General features: G+C 42.7%; 1 protein-coding gene across 5 annotated transcripts in view; it reads right to left on the bottom strand.

Moving 5' to 3' along the window:
• The window catches only part of HACD2 (3-hydroxyacyl-CoA dehydratase 2), a 97,383-nt gene extending 92,573 nt beyond the window's left edge, over positions 1-4,810 (bottom strand). For 4 of the 5 annotated variants that reach the window (XR_006696005.2, XM_005547963.4, XM_074033288.1 and 1 more), the window contains exons 1-2: positions 4,632-4,810; positions 1,954-2,071 (exon numbers count right to left, since the gene is read on the bottom strand). Coding sequence is in view for 3 of the 5 variants with exons in the window: in XM_005547963.4 (XP_005548020.1) it covers positions 1,954-2,071; positions 4,632-4,786 (273 nt within the window). In the remaining 2 variants the exon portion in view is untranslated. Of the gene's footprint in view, positions 1-1,953; positions 2,077-4,631 lie in introns of those variants that run through there. The other variant, XM_045385525.2, reaches the window with a different exon arrangement.
• Positions 4,811-19,104: the final 14,294 nt, after the last annotated feature.

Raw genomic sequence — 19,104 nt, 5'->3', positions numbered from 1 at the left:
GTGACACAGCCAAACCTCATCTCTACCAAAAATATACAAATGAGCCAGGCACAGTGGTGCATGCCTGTGGTCCCAGCTACTTGGGAGGATAAGGTGGGAGGATGGCTGGGGCCTGGGAAGTCGAGGCTGCAGTTAGCAGTGATCACACCACTGCACTTCAGCCTGGGTGACACAGTGACCCTCTCTCAAAAAAATAAATAAATAAAGTGAGAGTGGGCTGGGTGCAGTGGTTCATGCCTATAATCCCAGTGCTTTGAGAGGCTGAGATGGGAAGACTGCTTGAGCTGAGGAGTTTGAAACCAGCTTGGACAACACAGGGAGACTCTGTCTCTACGAAGTTTTAAAAATTAGCCATGTATGGTGGTGTACACCTGTGGGCCCAGCTACTCTGGAAGCTGAGGTGGGAGGACTGCTTGATCCCAGGAGTTCAAGGCTGCAGTGAGCCATGGCCATGATTGCACCACTGCACTCCAGCCTGGGCGACAGAGCAAGACTCTGTCTCAAGAAAATAAAAAAGAGTGAGAATGAAAGGTAGAGGTATCACATTTCATTTCATGAGATAAACGATTTTTACTTTTTTTCTTTTTTTTTTTTTTTTTGAGACAGAGTCTGGTTCTGTCACCCAGTCTGGAGTACAAGTGGCGTGATCTCGGCTCACTGCAACCTCTGCCTCCCGGTTCAAAGCGATTCTCCTGCCTCAGAATCCCCAGTAGCTGGGACTACATGCGTGTGCCACCATACCCTGCTAAGTTTTGTATTTTTAGTAGAGACGGGTTTTCGCTATGTTAGCCAGGATGGTCTCAATCTCCTGACCTCGTTATCCGCCTGCCTCGGCCTCCCAAAGTGCTGGGATTACAGGCGTGAGCCACCATGCCCAGCGAGATAAACGACTTTTTCTTAAGTATCATTCGATAGTTCAGGTTTTAAAAGTTGCCAGTAAAGTATAAATGTCAAGATGGTCTTGCCTGGAGGCTAAGCAAAATGAACCAGATCTTCCCTGCAATCTGAAGGTTTTTCACCATAATGAACTACGGCGGCTATTGATAGCCCAAAGCTATCCCCATTCCTCTTTTCCATAAACAAAGTCTATAGTCCCTCAGACAGAAGAATGGGCATGTGTCCTAAGATTGGCTAATCAAGCACCTCACATCACTGGCACAGTCTAAGTAGGGCCAACCAGAATCCTCCCTGGGAACTATGTGACACAAATGCTGAGAAAAATAAACACCCTCCCTGTTTCCCACCATGTGGAGAGCCCAAGACCAACATTCAAAGAGAAACAGACAAGCAGAGATGAGAGAAAGCAAGAGAATCTGGCAGCGTCAACTCCTTGGTTCTCATTCCTGAGCTAGTTTCTTTGTAAATTAATCCTGTATCTGTATCAACTACAGAGGCCAGAAAATTCCTTTTTTGCTTAAAATAGTTTGAATTGGTTTTTGTCCCTTGCAATTCCAAAATGCTAATCTATACTTACCCCAAGAGAGAGGGCTGGATATACACTGCCCTTAATGCAGGGAAATCAATACATTTTTGTTAAATTTTTAAAATTTGGATGCCTTTAGACAGGCTCTCTATTATGTCTTCTATCTATCACTCCCAATATCCTACACCCACCAACTTCACTATTTCTATTGCATAAACCCTGAAAGCATCTGATTTTGCCAGTGCTTCCTCAGGATGTCCCTAGAATTTTTTAAAATCCTAATACAAGCTTGTTTCAGTTGATTTTCCAAAGTCGAATACAAAATATATTCAAGGTAATATAAGTTAAATGAGATTTTACCCAATCTAGAACATCAAAAAGCCTAGGTATCAACACTTTAGTACGTGAGGAGGCAAAATTTCAAAATTTAACACGAATCCAATGGAGGTATGCTACTTCAATATAATTTAGTTGCATGTTTTTTTTTATACCAATGGAAATCAATAACAACAATAAATCTCAGGACCTACCTCCAATAAGGCTCCAGTTTGAAAGAATTTCAAAGGCTTTTCAATTGAATAATAAAGGCTATGGTAGCTACCCTTAGCCAGGTATGCTCGGACCAGACCAACCGCTATAACCAGCCACCTAGTAAAAGAGAAAAGAGCAATCAGGAAAATATAAAAATAAAAAAAGTAGGATTTAGGTTAATAGACAGCTGTGGCAATAAAAGATATTGCTAAAGGTGACCTCAAGCATCAGTAATCTGGATTTATGGATGATAGCTCTCAAATGCCAAGCTGTAATGCACTGAAATGTTGCAACACCAACAGCACCTTACCAAGAGGGCTCAGTGAAAGCATAGTGGCACCTCACCCATCTGGAGCTCATTTTTTTTGGCAACTTTGCTATTGAGAACAAGGCCAAAAGGAAAGGAATAAGCTAAAATGGTCCTTGTGCCACTAAATTAGGTGCCAAGAAAATCTAAGACGAGAAAAAAATAGTTAAAGGAAAATTTTAAACAGCCTGTGCAATTAAAGGGTTTTTAATAATTATAGGGTAGAAAGAAGATCCTTTAAACTATTTTTATAATTGTCTCACTGGAACAATTACCCATACCTTAAAATCTATCCTTTTAAAATTAAGAATAAAGGGCTCTTGTTAAAAAAAAAAAAAAAGTTTTTTAGCCAAATTTCCCCAAATCAACTCAGAAATGAAAGCCAGATCAATACAAATCATAAAACAGGAAAGCACTTAAGCATACAGCCGTGAATGTTATATTTTTGTTCCACTGTCCTTCTCAAAAATAAACATAATGTTTTGTTAAGTTCCATAATAAAACAAATGGACCTTTTTATTAAGGTATGTCTCCTGGAAGGATTTAGATCAATGTATAGTATCAACTAGGCAATGGGGTGTGTGTGGTCTATGCTATTTCCAAAAACTATCATATAAGGACATCAAATAAGAGTTTGTAAAAGAAGAAATTATTTAATGGTGTAACTGGTATAACCATTAACAGCCTTTTAAAAAAAAAAAGCTTACTTTGCTCTCACAATCCCAATTTATCTTCCTGGTTTAAGACACCACTCCTTACCCTCCACCCAATTCTCTATGTTCATTGCTCAGGAATAGACTTCTTTCTTCTTACCAATGTACCTTAAAATCCCTCTCCAGTCCAATGCCCTCACCAGCCCTTGCTAAGACAACAAGAATTACATATATAAATATTAATACACACAGAGAGATTCCTGGATGTTCTTTTAAAAATCAATCTATGTGACCACTGATGTGATATAAAGCTTGTATCTGTACTAGTTCTTCATTGACCTGTGAGTCAAGAGAAATGATTTCCAGATCCGGAACTTCTACTAACAAGTTCTATGATCTCATGCAAGTCACAACTTCTCTGAGCCTAGGTTTCAACACTTACCATTTCTAATACTAGCAATACATGTATGATCCTCCCACGATGTATTTTCTTTTTTTTTCGGAAAAAAAAGCAAGGTGCTGAATTGTAAAAATAATAATATATTGGCATTTGTCTTATTTTAAAAAGGGGTAGGGGGATGTATAAACATATTTGCTTGCATCAGCATCTTAAGGATATACAAAATTAACTGCCTCGAGGGAGGGGATCTGGGTAGAAGGGAAAGGTGGGAGGAAAGATTTTCACTGTATTCCCTTATGTTTTTCATTTTGAACCCTGCCAATGTATCACCTACTTTAAAACTAAATAAAAATGGATATTCACTATACAATTCTTTCAACTCTTCTGTATGTTTGAAATTTTTCATAAAATGTTAGGACTTCTTTAAAAATTACAAATGAAGATAACTTAAAAATATATAACAAATTGTCTGATCCTGTGATCCTCCTCACCAAAATGACGAGATAAAGAATTGCAGAGCTGAAGGAACCTTCATCACCCAGCCCAACCCTTCAGTTTTACAGATGAAAACACGGAGGCTAGAGAAATAAGATGATTTATCCAAAGTCACACAGCTAGTTAGTGGCAGAGCTTGAACTAAAAACCCGCCGGGATAAGGGATGGACTAAAATGAGGGAGACAGAAGATGGGTAAAACCGTTTCGAGGGTCTATTCTCCCCCTCCCCAGTAACTCTGCCTTCTACTCCCCAGCTTCTTCTCCACCCCAACCCATCCTGAAAGTCTGAACTCATCTAAAACTCAGCTCTGCTTATGTCGCTGGCCAAAAACTTTGAACTCTTTCCCAATACCTTTCGGATTAAAGCGCAGTCCAGATTTTGAAAACAGCCGCCCAAATGAATGGTCACCCTGCAGCCACAGCTCCTCCACTCCCTAGGCTGGCGCCGTTCACCATCCGAGCCTGGTCGCCCGGGATGGGCTCCGCGAGGCAGGTCATCCGGCCGCCGCCCCGGGCCCCGCACCTGTGGCCAGCCCCACCTTTTCTCCCGCGGCCCTCGCGAGCCAGCGCCCGGCAGCCGTCCCCGCGCCCCAGTGCCTGGGAACTTGGCTCGACCCCCAGCGCAGGAGGGAGCTCGCGGGCAGCCACCGGGGCCGATTCAGCGCTCGGCCGCCCTCAGCGACCAGGTGCCGGGTCCCGGGCACCGCCCGCCCGGGATGCACTGCCTGCGGCGGGCCGCGCCGCTGGCCGCAGCGCTCCCTCCCCGGCCGCGCTGGCTCCCCGCCTCCCCGCCTCCCCGCCTCCCCGAGCCCCAGACTCACCCGGCTGTCATCACCACATTGTAGATAACCAGGTACGCTGTGGCCAGGGGCCCCGGGCCCTTCTTCTTCCGCGTGCCGCTGGCGTCCCCGGCCCCGGCCCTGCCACCGCCGCCCCCATTCCCCTTCGCCGCTGCAGTCGCCGCCGCTGCCGCCATGTCAAGTGCCCGAAGCCCGCTCTCGCAGCGCGAGCGGCTCTGGCCGGACTGTACGAGGCGAGGGGGCGGAGGGAGGGACGAGAGAGAGGCGGGGCCGGGGCCGCGGGGCGGAGCCGGGACAGGTCCACGGCAGCCGCCATCTTGGCTGAGGGCAAAGACGCTCCTGGCGCTTCCGTCCCTCGGCTTGCCTCAATTGCCACTGCCATTTTGGATCAGGGTAATTCCCGCCTCTTGCGCGCTCCCGGTTACAACCTCGGCGCCATCTTGGATTAGTTCAATGTGGCCACCCTCGCCAGGCCTGCTGCCTCTGCCAGCTGGATGTTGCGTCGTCTCTCGCTATTCGCCCTCCTGTAATCACCGCCTCCATGTTGAATCAAAACAATTGTGCTTTCGTTCTCCCTTCTTCAATGGCCCTACCTTCACACCTAAACACTATCGCTCCGGTATCCTGCCATTTTGAATCAGGGCGGTTGACGGTGGATTCACTTCCCATCAATCCTTGAGGCTGCATGGACCAGCCCTTTGCTAGGTGCGCTTTACTTCCAACCCGTAGCCGGGTTGGAGATTCCACCTCCGAAGTTTTCTTTCTGACTTTTGATTTTACATTCCTAGTACAGTGGAGAAGCCCAGGAGGCCTAGAATCCAGTGTCGTCCGTGAGGTTTGGGCAGGTGTTCAAGTGCATCTTCCAGCCTGAGACCACATGGACTCGCTCATCGTGAGGGCGAGAAGAGGATAAGCCCATTGGGCTGTCGGCTGAGAGTGAGGTGCGGGGTAAGGGAGTAGATTTATAGATATAGTGACTAAAAATAAAAGGATGTTGGCTTAGGTGGAAAACCTGTCTGCTTTGGGAAGCTGGAGCAGCTTGTGGGCACTGCTTCAACCAGCTGACCCCACTTTCCATTCATTGCTTTGTTTCAGGAGGTTCTTTATTTGTAAACGTCCCCTGCAATTTTTTACACACCCAAGCAGCTCCTTAAATGTATTACTGTATATGTGGTAGTATAAAATATATATGGGTTCATTCCAGCAAGTACTTATGGAGCGTCCACAAAGTTGCCCTGGAGTTCATGGCACTAAGTGAAAGAGACAAAGTCATCGGTCTCCCAGGGATTATATAGAGCAGCGGCCCCTAACTTTTTGGGCACCAGGGACCGGTTTCGTGGTGGGGGATGGATGATGGTTTCAGGATGATTCAAAGGCATTACATTTATCATTAGATTCTCATAAGGAGCATACAACTTAGATCTCTCCAATGCGCAGTTCACAATAGGGTTCGCTCCCCTCTGAGAATGTGATGCCACCGCTGATCTGAGGGAGGCGGAGCTCAGGAGGTAATGCTCCCTTGCTTGCTGCTCACCTCCTGCTGTGCCTCCTGGTTCCTAACAGGCCACGGACTGGTACTATCCGCAGCCTGGGGCTTAAGGACCCCTGAGGGAACCGGACGAAAATGCTCGTATTAGTTGGTGAGAAGTGGTATCAGGAAGTTATTACAATAATCCAGCTATAGTGATAGTGGTGTGGGCCAGAGTGGTGGAGATCGAGGTGATGACAACAACAATGAATTCTGGGCATATTTTAGAAGTAGAATCATAAGATTTGTGGCTATATTAGTTTTGGAGTGTGAGGTCAAAGGCATTTTGAGCAACTTGTAAGAAACTATTTTTAAGGCGGAAGTCAGGAATTTTGTTTTTTATATGTTGAATTTGAAATCCTTATTAAACATCCAAGTGGAGAGGCTGGATAGACAATTAGATTTAGACCCTGAGGTTCGGGAAGGAAGTCCAATGGGCTGGAAATATAAATTTGAGGGTTGTCAACCTAAAATAATAAAAAAGGTAAGAATCTAGTTGAAAGGAAGTTTATTCAAGCGTAAACGTTGAAGATGGCTACCTGGGAGTGTAGATTCAAGTTACCATAAATATACACTCTGATAAGCAGCAGTTATGAGTGGGTTTTTAAAGGAAAAAGAGGCAATTTCTAAGTTGTTTACTAAGAATTTACATTAAAATTACATTAGCTATTGATTGGCTATAAACTATTATTTGTATCACAGATTCCAGGAACATGAAGATAATGGGTGAGGCTCAGAATGGGTGAGGTGAGGAACAGAATGTCTAAACAATTGCCCCCAGGCAAACTCCTGTTTCTCTGGGCCTGATAAGTTTTTGCATACCTCACATAGCTCAGACAGCTCAAAGCTGTTAGAGCCATTTATCTTTTCTCAGAGTTCTGAGGGGGGTGGTGGTATTTAAATCCATGACACTGTAATCACCCAATACGTTCTTCCTGCTCACTGCACAGACAAAATCAATTCATGGAGACCATGGCATTGCAATAAAGAGTTTAATTGACATGAGATGGAGTTATTACTCAAAATCTCCCCCAAAAGTCAGAGGCTAGGGTTTTCCAAGAATAGTTTGGCTAAGATCTGAGAGCTGTAGTCAAAAAAAACACACACACACACACAAACAGTTTGGCAAACAGGAAGCTGGAGGAATGGGTGCTGCTGATTGGTTGGGAATGCAATTATAGGGATGCAATTAATGGGTGCTGCTGATTGGTTGGGAATGCAATTATAGGGATGTGGAAAATGGTCCTCCTGCACTAAGCCTGCTTCTGGGTGGAGGCCACAGGACTGGTTGAGCCAAGAGTCAAAGGTCCCAGTGGGGTCGTTGGCCATCCGAAATGCAGAAGCCTGAAAGGTTATCTCAAAAGGCCAATCTTAGGTTCTACAATTGGGAGAGCTGCAAATCTTGTGACCTCTGCAATAGTGGCTGGTAATCTATTTAACTTAACGAAGCCTATGTCTTAGCAGAATTCAAGCTCCTCTTATCCTTCTAACCTGGTGGCTTTTCATTAGTTTTACAAAAGTGGTTTAGTTTTGGGGAGGGGCTATTATCACTTAAACTATAAACTAAGTTTCTCCCAAAGTTAGCTTGGTCCAAGCCCAGGAATGACCAAGGGCAGCATTGGAGGTTAAAGGTGAGAAAGGAAAATGCCAGATTCACTGAGCCAAAGGGAAAAGTCAAGCTGGGAACTGGGTCACACAAACCTGCCTCCCATTTGGTTCCTAAATAAGATGGCTACAAAGATAAAAGCTATATACTTCCCTCACATTTTGCCCACAAGTAAATTCCTTTTAGGCCCAAAGATCTTTACTCTAAAACAGTTCTGTTGAATTTCAACCTGGCAATATAAGTTGATGTCTTCACAGGTATGAGACATAGGACAGAACTCAAGGTTTTCCCTCTGCTCACCTGAGACAAATGCATATCTGATTGCTTCCTCTGCCCGATTGTCTATGTTATCTTATGTAAAAATACAGATTAACTGAGCCAGATGAAGGCATGAATATTTCCTCCACACCCCCCTCACATGAAAATTGTGTATTCAAAAGGATGCAAGTGTTTTGTCTTTTTATCTACTGACACAATTTAAAAATATTTTTCAGCTGGGTGCAGTGGCTCATGCCTGTAATCCCAGCACTTTGGGAGGCCAGGCAGGCGGATCATGAGGTCAGGAGTTTGAGACCAGCCTGGCCAGTATGGTGAAACCCCATCTTTACTAAAAATACAAAAATTAGCTGGGCATGGTGATGCACACCTGTAGTCCCAGCTACTTGGGAGACCAAGGCAAGAGAATCGCTTGATCCAGGGAGTTGGAGGTTGCAGTGAGCCAAGATTGCACCGCTGCACTCCAGCCTGGTGACAGAGCAAGACTCCATCTCAAAAAAAAAAAAAAAAAAAAAATTTATCTTCCCCCAATATCCACCCTTTCCCCTTTAAGTACTGAAGCCCTCAAAATAATCTTTGGAGATAAGCATATACCTGCTTCCCTGGCATGCATCCTTTACTATGGCAAATAAACCTCCTAAAATGATTGAGACTTGCCTTGGTCATGTTCTTTGATTTGCAAAGGCAAGATGGGGGCTGGTTAGATCAGATCTCTTTCAGTCATAATTTTCTCACTGTTACAATTCTTGCAGAAGCAGTTTCAAGACCTCAAGAGATGAAGTGAGAGGTATAAATTGACAATTGTCAGGGTCCCATCCTTTTCCACCATTGTTGCAGATTGTTTAGAGATTCTGTTGCCTCTGTTCCTTGTTCAGGAAAACAAGGCAGTTTTCCTGAATTTTTTCTTTTTTTTCTTTTTTCTTTTTTTTTTTTTTTTTGGAGACAGAGTCTTGCTCTTGTCCCCCAGACTGGAGTGCGATGGCACAATCTCAGCTCACTGCAACCTCCGCCTCCCGGGTTCAGGCGATTCTCCTGCCTCAGCCTTCCAAGTGGCTGGGATTACAGGTGCCTGCCCCAATGCCTGGCTAATTTTTGTATGTTTAGTAGAGACGGGGTTTCACCATGTTGGCCAGGCTGGTTTTGAAGTCCTGACCTCAGGTGATCCACCCACCTCAGCCTCCCAAAGTGCTGGGATTACAGGCATGAGCCACCACACCCGGCCTTCCTGAATTTTTTAAAGTGCAAGTTGGTGAGCCCAACTTGCACACTGTAATCAGAGGGCAAAACAATTTCTTTGCAAAAGAAATAAAGAAGTGAACCATTTTACAAAACCAAATAATCATTCATCTGAAAGCTTCTTTCATTCATTTGACTGATTTTTTTTCAATATAATCTACTTAATGGGAAAGTAGGAGGAGGCAGGAGTGCATACAGTTCTGTTCAGTTGGAAGTCAATTTAAAACTCAATGTATCTTCTTTCAGTCACTTCAGCCCAATTCCAGGCTGTTCTTTATAGCAGCGATCTCCAACCTTTTTGGCACCAGGGACTGGTTTCATGGAAGACAATTTTTCTGTGTACTGGAGAGGGAATGGTTTCAGAATGAAACTGTTTCACTTCAGATCAACAGGCATTAAGTGGAGCATGCAACCTAGATCCCTTGTATGCACGGTTCACGATAAGGTTTGTGTTCCTCTGAGAATATAATGCTGCTGTTGATCTGGCAGGAGGTGGAGCTCAGGTGGTAATGCTCACTTGCCTGCTGCTCACCTCCTGCTGTGTGGCTGGATTCCTAACAGGCCATGGACCTGTACCAGTCTGTGGCCCAGGGGTTGGGGACCCCTGCTCTACAGTATAGCCAGAGTGATCTTTTTCACATACAAGCTTGTTAATGTCTACTACCTTCCTCTACCCGACCCCCTAAAGATATTTAAATGGCTTTTGATGACACTTAGGATAAAGCATATAATATTTAATGTGGTATACAAAAATCTGCATAGGCTAGAGCCTACCTGCCTCCTCAGACTCACCATGCCCCTCCTAGTCATACTGGCCTCATCTTAGGTCTTCCATCAAGCAATACTCCTTTTTTGCCTCAGGGAATTTGCATGTGCTGTTCCAGTCATGCCTTGCCAATAGTCTCCCAAAGTTTTAACTCATTCCAGCATTAACTCAAAAGTCCAAGTTCAAAGTCTGATCTGAGACAAGGCAAGTCCCTATCACCTGCAAGCCTGTACAATCAAAAACAAGTTAGTTACTTCCAAGATACAATGGGGGTATAGGCATTGGGTAAATGTTCCCCTTCCACATGGGAGAAATTGGCCAAAACAAAGGGCCCACACAAGTCTGAAACCTGGTTGGGTAGTCATTAAATATTAAACCTCTTAAATAATCTCCTTTGACTCCATGTCTCATATCCAGTGCATGCCGATTCAAGAGGTGGGCTCCTAAGGCTTTGGGCAGCTCTGCCCTTGTAGCTCTGCAGGGTACAGCCACCAAGGCTGCTTTCATGGGCTGGAGTTGAATGCCTGCAGCTTTTCCAGGTCCAGAGTGCAAGCTGTTGGTGGATCTACCATTCTGGGGTCTGGAGGACAGTGGCCCTATTCTCACAGATCCACTAGGTAGTACCCCAGTGGGCACTCTGTATGGATACTCCAACCCCACATTTCCCTTTTCTGCTGCCCTAGTAGAAGTTCTCTGTGAGGGCTCCGCCCAGGCAGCAGACTTCTGACTGGACATCCAGTCATTTCCATACATCCTCTGAAATCTAGGCGTAGGTTTCTAAACCTCAGCTCTTGGCTTCTGCAAACTTGTAGGCCCAACACCACATAAAAGCTGCAAGAGCTTGGGGCTTGCATCCTCTGAAGCAATGGCCCAAGCTGTACCTTGGCCTCTTTTAGCCATGAGCTGGAGTGGCTGGGACACAGGGAACCATGTCTTGAGGCTGCACACAGCAGTAGAGCCCTGGGCCTGCCTAGCCCAGGAAACCATTTTTCCCTCCTAGGCCTCTAGGTCTTTGATGGGAGGGGCTGTCCTGAAGATCTCTGAGATTCCCTGGAGACATTTTCCCCATTGTCTCAGCTATTAACATTCATCTCCTTGTTACTTATGCAAATTCCTGCAGCTGGCTCAAATTTCTCCCGGAAAATGGGTCTTTGTTTTCTACTGCATTGTCAGGCTGCAAATTTTCCAAACTTTTATGCTCTGCTTCCCTTTTAAACATAAGTTCTAATTTTAGATCATCTCCTTGTGAACGCATATGACTGTTTGCTTTCAGAAAAAGCCGTGTGACATCTTGAATGCTTTGGTGCTTAGAAATTTCTTTGCCAGATACCCTAAATCATCTGTCTCAAGCTTAAAGTTCCACAGATCTCTAGGGCAGGGGCAAAATGCTGTCAGTCTCTTTGCTAAAGCATACATAGCAAGAGTGACCTTTCCTCCAGTTCCCAATAAGTTCTTCATCTCCACCTAAGACCACCTCAGCCTGGACTTTATTGTCCATGTCACTATCAGCATTTTGGTCAAAATCATTTAACAATTCTTCAGGAAGTTCCAAACTTCCCCATATCTTCATGTCTTCTTCTGAGCCCTCCAAACTGTTGTGACCTCTACCTGTTTCCCAGTTCCACACTTGCTTCAACATATTCAGGTATCTTTATAGCAGTGCCCCACTCCCAGTACCAATCTTCTGTATTAGTCCAGTTTCACACCTCTGTAAAGAACTACCTGAGACTGGGTAATTTATAAAGAAAAGATGTTTAATTGACTCACAGTTCTGCATTGCTTGGGAGGCCTCAGGAAATTTACAATCATGGCTGATACAATTAGGCTGTGTTTCCACCCACATCTCATCTTGAATTGTAGTTCCCATAATCCCCATGTGTTGTGCGAGGGACCCAGTGGGAGGTAATTGAATCGTGGATGTGGTTACCTCTATGCTATTCTTGTGATAGTGAGTGAAACTCACAAGCTCTGATGGTTTCATAAGCATCTGGCACGTCCCCTGCTTGCATTTCTCTCTCCTACTGCCATGTGAAGAAGGTATGTTGGCTTCCCTTTCCAACATGATTGTAAGTTTCCTGAGGCCTCCCCAGCCATGCAGAACTGTGTCCATTAAACCTCTTTCCTTTATAAATTACCTAGTCTCAGATATTTCTTCATAGCTGTGTGAGAAGGGACAAATACAGTGGTGGACAGTGAAGGAGAAGCAAGCACCTTCTCCACAAGGCAGCAGGAGAGAGAGAGAGTAAAGAGGGAACTGCCACACACACATAAACATCAGACCTTGTGAGAACTCAACTATCACTAGAACAGCATGAGGGAAACCATCCCCATGGTCCAATCACCTCCCACCAGTCCCTCCCTCAACAAGTGATGATTACAATTTGAGATGAGATTTGGGTAGAGACACAGAGCTAAACCATATCACTCCTTTTTTGCATTTATAATCACTAATTCTTCCCCCTCTACTCACTGGAATTTGTACATCTTGCTTCTCTTCTTTTATTGGTTACCATAGAAATTACAGCATGGATCATTAACTCATTAAAGTCTAATATTAATCAGTATCTTTATTATCTTCCTAAACAATACACAAACCTTTCAAATCTGCCTGGTCATTTTTAATAATCCCTTGTTCCTTGCCTATATGAGTTTTTATGAATATATAATACCATGTATCTGTCATGGCACGTTGTACATAATAGTTTCACTGCCCTAAAAATTTGTGCTTTACCCATTCATCCCAAACCAGCCTCCTCCCACACCCATAGTTACCATTGATTTTTTATTGTCTCTACAGTGTTGCTTTTTCCAGAATGCCATATAGTTGGAATTACACAGGATGTTGCCTTTCCGTTGTTTTTCTTTTTTTTTTTTTTCACTTAGCAACATGCACTTAAGGTTTGTCTGTGTCTTTCATGGCTTGATAGCTTACTTCTTTCAATCACTGAATAATATCCCGTTGTCTGGATATACCTTCTTTTTTTTTTTTTAACCTATTCACCAATTGAAGGACATCTTGGTTGCTTCTAAATTTTGGCACTTACGAATAAAGTTCCTATGAACATTCATGTGCAGGTTTTTATGTGGACATAAATTATGTTTTGTATTTCATCTTTTGTTTTCTTAAATATTTTATACAGACTTATTTTATTTTCCCTATATGATAATTCCAATATTTGAAGTTTCTGGGGGACTAAATCATTTTGTTGTTGTCGTTGTTGTTTTTCACTGACTCATGGTGGCTTATCTCCCTGTAATTTTTTATTGTAAGTTTATTTTATTGAATTTAAATCAACGGAAATTCCAAGGACCTACATTGGGATGCTTTCCTTCAGAAGGACTTTTATATACCTCTGCTAAAAGCCAGAAGGCATCTTTAGTGTGCCCTTCAAGGATCCTGGAGGTTCAGCTTCCTCAAGTTGCCATGGCTCCAGGTTTAGCTTCTCATTTGCAGAACGGGTGTTGGCATTTGCAACATAGTGAAAACTCCCATATCTAATTTTTTAAGAAATAGAAATTAATACCTAAGAATATGACCTCAAAGGTGTAGAGTTTTAAAACTATCAATATCACCATAAATGAGAAGATTCGTACATTTGACTATATTAAAATAAAGAACTTTTGTTTGCCAAAAGATAGCATGAAATAAGCAAAAAAGCAAGGTAGAGAGTAGAAGATATTTGCCACATGTCTAATTGATAAAGAATTAGCCTCCAGGATATATGAAAACTCTTTCAAATCAATAGTAGACAATCATATTGGAAAAAAATGAGCAAAGACTTTAACAGAAGAAAATATAAATGGTCAATAAACATACACAAATATGCTCAGTCTCATTATTAATTAGGGAAATGCAAGTATAACCACAGTGAGATACCATTAATTATCCTCTAGATGGGCTAAAATTCAACAGTTTGATAACACCAATTGTTAGCAAGGGTGTGATGCGGCAGAAGCTCTGCAGACTGCTGTTGGTTAATTGATGCATTCAGTTTGGGAAACAATTTGCCATTATCTAGTAAAGTTGAAGACACATATATCCTGTGATGGTTATTCAACTGCCAGGTCGATGACCTTAAAGATCTCCTAGGATACATCCATCTGGATATTCAAAGCAGCATTGTTCATCATACCCCACACTGAATACAACACAACGTCTATCCACAGTAAAATAAGTAAATACATCATGGTACATTCCTATGATGGGATACTTTACAGCAATGCAAATGAACAAACTGCAGTTCTACTCAGCAACATGGATGAATCTCATAAACAAAATATTGAATGACAGAAGTAAGGCACAAAAGAATATATACAGTATGATCCATTCATCTGAAGTTCAAAATGAGGCCAAATGAAATGATGTTGTTTAGGGATACAGACATAGGTGGTAAAACTGTAGAGAAAAGCCAAGAAAATTATTATCACAAAAGTCAGGATAGTGGATATCTCTGATGGAGAGAGAGGATTTTATGACCAAGAGGGGACAAATAGCAGGGACTGGGAGAGGGCATGAGGAGGGGTTCTGGGAGTAGGAAATGTTTTATTTCCTCATGTGGGTGTGGTTCCGTAGGTTTTCCTTTCGTGATGATTCATCAACATGTATATTTATGTTTATGTCAGTTATATTTCATAATTGTTTTAAACAAAGGAATGACCAGCACAAGGAGAGGCAGAGGTATGACATCTAGGAAAAGTGCACAGGTAGCTTCACCATTGTTGGTGATGTTCTTAAGTTAGGTGTGGATTCATGAGTGTTCATTTCATTTTTATGCTCATAACTTACATATACTTTATATGTAAGATACATCTCATGTTAAATATGCATAAGCATTTTATAATAAAAGCAAAGAGGAATCCTGATAGTAGGAAAGAGGATGGTTTGCACCAGGATTGTCATCCAGGAAGCTATCGTATAGTTAATCTGGACATAATAAGAATGTTAGAGACTGGAGTCACTGCCATCTCTTTCAGGGAAGCCCTGTTGACAGACAGGGGCCATATTTTCTACCATATTATTCTCATTCCCCTGACTACATACATAGATGCTAAGACTATAAAGCAAAACCGTGAAATGTTTATCACAAAAGTCAGGATAGTGGATACTTCTGAACTGAAGGTGGGCACTCCTGTTTCTTATCTTTTTGTCTTCATAGAAAAGACACGAAAAGACGTATGTACTAACCAAATTTCCAGGTTCCTAAATAACGGAGACTAACTCTGGTTAGTTAGAGAGAAAATGAATTTATTGAAAGGACATTGAATAGCTCACAAAATTGATGGAAAAGCTGAATAATGAGGCTTGGCACTTGGAAAGGAGCCATGGGAAATTAAGCAGCCAGAAATAGAGACCAAATCAATACACAGGAAGCATCTGGTTAGTATCCAACTGCATCTGTCATTGGCACAGCCACCACTGGACATTGGACATACCCTTATTGCTTCCTCTTCCACCTCTGGAAAGATTCTAAGTGCCATTTGCTTCTTTCTGTTATTCCAGAATCAAGGTCTTAGGTAGGAGTGTCTGATTGGAAGGTCCCGTGCCCAAATTCTAGAGACAAGGGATCTGGGAAAGGGGCTATTTGTCCACACTTAAGCTTCTTTATTGGAATTTTTTCCAAATAGGAAGTGTGTTTAGATACTGGGAGGCCAAAAATGAAAAACTTCTATCACAGGGAATATTAGAAATAAACATATCTGGCCTCTGCCTATTCACAGGGAGGAGAAAAGATTAATAGGATCAATTAAGATCTGTGAAATTCACAGGGGCACGCTTTTACTTGGAGACAAGGGATTCTGCATAGTCACTAAACTGAAAGGCAGCCAGGCTTTCTCTTCCTTCTGCTTTGCAGTGCACCAGTCTTTCTCTTTTCTAGTTTTTCTGCCTGTGATTGGCAGTGGGAACTGGGGTGGAATTTTGATCAGTCCTGCCAGGCCAGGAAGCTATCTTCAATTCAGGAAAGTGAGGCGTGACCCTGCTGCCATCCCCAAACTGGCCAGCATCAGAAAACTTTTCAAGGGTATGTTTTTGGGTGCATGACAAACCATGAAGACAACTGACATTTGGGCCGGGCACGGTGTAATCCCAACACTTTGGGAAGCCGAGGTGGGAGGATCACATGAGCTCAGAAGTTCGAGGCCAGCCTGGGCAACATAGTAAGACCTTGTCTCTACAAAACATAAAAATATTAGCTGAATGTAGTGGTGCATGTCTATAGTCACAGCTACTTGAGAGGCTGAGGCAGGAGGATGGCTTGAGCTGGGGAGATTGAAGTTGCAATAGGTGGTAGTAGCACCACAGCACTCCAACTTGGGCAGGCAACAGAGCAAGATCCCATCTCAAAAAAAAAAAAGCTGACATTTGGATTATTGTTTGGCTGGTGATCTAGTTTTTCTATCATGCAAAACCCTGGAGGAAAAGAGGGACAGGTGATAGGATTCAGACTCTAAATTCCACCCTATACTTCCAGTTAGCGGTCACTTAGACTGGCTGGTGATACAATCTAATATGAAATGGCTATATCAGATTCGTCTCTTTGAGAATCTGAACTTGGAAGAACTGAGCCCTCAGCAGATGTGGAGAGAGAACAGAAACATGTGAGAGGCTGTGTGATAGTTGCCTTGGTATTTGATGACTTTCTATGATCAGCTGCAGGCTATAGTCTCCCTACAAATAGTTAATGAACACACTAATGAAGTCGGATCACATTTATGAATAAATGCTGATTAAAACAATGAGATAGATGTCTTCTCCTCCTCCTCCTCCTCCTCCTCCTCCTCCTCCTCCTTCTCCTTTCTCCTCCTCCTCCTTCTTCCTTATTCAAAATGTCAGTAACACTGTTGGCAGAGGTATAAGAACAGTTGTGTTCTTACACTTTGCTATTGAAAGTATAGATTGATAAACTTTCTGGAAGAGAGCTTGGAAATACATAAATTCATACCAAAACTTTAAAATTATGTGTGTCCTTTGACCCAACAATTACACTTCTTGGAACTGTTTTATTTTTATCTGTTTTAGAGATAGGATCTTGCTTTATTGCCCAGGCTGGCTTCAAACTCCTGGGCTCAAGTGATTCTCTCACCTCAGCCTGCTGATAACTGGGACTACAGGCACACGCCACTGCACCTAGCCATTGGAATTTATCCTAAAGAAAGAATTTAGGATGTGAAAAAATATTTAGTTATAAAAGCTCATCACAATGCTATTTACAATATGAATATTTCCAAACTGTTGGAAACAATCTAAATGTCCAGCAGTATAGACTGACTAAATTATGATGGAAGCTTAAAATAGTATATTCAGCCATTAAAAATGATTTTGCAGAAACTTACTTTTAAATGAGGCTTCTGAGTCAAAAACAAAAACAATTAATCATTCATAGCAAAAGCAGCAGCCAAAGCAACATCCCATGTTGGTTTCCAAGGGTCATCCTGAGAGCGAGATGGTACCTGCACATGCAGTGGGGTGCATAACAGGAGAGGAACCCTGTAAAAATTAGGAAACACTGATCTTATATATAACTGCCAGAGACGTGCCCATCTTCCCCTCCAGGGAGAGAGAAACCTTAGTTTACTCTGGAATGTAAGCAAATCTTCTCCAGGAAGGGAGGAAGAAGAGTTTTTTATCTTTACTATCCTGGTCCATCTCCAGGGAGGGAAACATGTCTACACTTTACTATCCTGAGATGTCTCCTTATATAAGTATTCTTGAATTGATTGCAATTGCCTTTGATCAGAGGACTTGAGCCATGCAGAAAAGTGAGATGTTCAGGGTGAATCTTCTTCTAACATTGATTGTATGTGAAGGGCAGAAGATTGTTTCTGAAACTGTCAATTTTTTTTCTCAGTTTGAAAAGATTTTTATTTTTTATTTCCTATTTTTTAGAGACAGGATCTTTCTCTGTTGCCCAGGTTAGAGTACAGTGGCATGATCACAGCTCACTGCAGCCTTCAACTCCTGGGCTCAAGCCTCAGCCTCTCAAAGTGCTAGGATTATAGGCATGAGCCACCACGCCCGGTTTTGAAAAAGTTTTAAGTTTGGGAAAATAATATTGCATAGATGTATTTGACATGGACATTGTTTAGAATATGCTAAGTAAAAAAGTGGATTATACATGGCATGTAGTAAGATCCCATTTTTTAACAATTAGGTATAGTATTTGTCTATGGAGAAAAAAATCTGGAAGGGGGTATACCAATATATTAATAACGTTTATGTTTGGCTGAGAGACAGCATCATTTGTTTTAAAATGTTCTTTCTGTTTATATGTGTTTTGTTTTTTCTCCAATGAATGTAGCAGTTTTTGTGATTAAATTTCTCTCTTTCCCTTCCTTTCTTTCTTTCCTTCTTTCTCTCTCTCTCTCTCTCTTTCTTTCTTTCTTTCTTTGACCGGATCTCACTCTGTTGCCCAGGCTGGAGTACAGTGGTGCAATCATAGCTCACTGCAGCCTTGAACTCCCAGGCTAAAGCAATCCTTCTGCCTCAGCCTCCTGAGTAGCTGGAACTACAGGTGCATACCATCACATCTGGCTAATTTTTAAACTTTTTGTAGAGACAGAGTCTCCGTATGTTGCCCAGCTGGTCTTGAACTCCTGGGCTTAAGTGATCCTCCTGCCTTGGCCTCCCAAAATCCTGGGACTACAGGCGTGAGCCACTGCACCTGGCCTTAAATTTTTTCTTTGTATCTGAAACTATAATTCCACTTTTTCTTTCTGTCTTCTATTAAGGGTAGATATCAATAATATGGGGTTTTTGTTTTGTTTTGTTTTGTTTTTTGCTAGTTTAGCTAAATCTTGGATAAACTTAAACTTCCCTATAGGAGGGAAGAGAAAAGGGTAAGAGGAAAACAACAATACTAAGAGAGAGGATGGAGGCCAGGTGAGGTGGCTCACACTTGTAGTCTCAGCACTTTGGGAGGCTGAGATGGGTGGGCTGCTTGAGCCCAAGAATTCAAGACTAGCCTGGGCAACATGGTGAAACCCCATCTTTACAAAAAATATGAAAATTTGCCAGGTATGGTGGTGGGCGCCTGTAGTACCAGCCACTCAGGGGACTGAGGTAGGAGGATCGCTTGAGCCCAGG

Source organism: Macaca fascicularis, chromosome 2 (assembly GCF_037993035.2).
Source record: "Macaca fascicularis isolate 582-1 chromosome 2, T2T-MFA8v1.1".
NCBI classification, from domain to species: Eukaryota; Metazoa; Chordata; class Mammalia; order Primates; family Cercopithecidae; genus Macaca; species Macaca fascicularis.
This window is presented reverse-complemented; position numbering and strand designations above follow the sequence as displayed.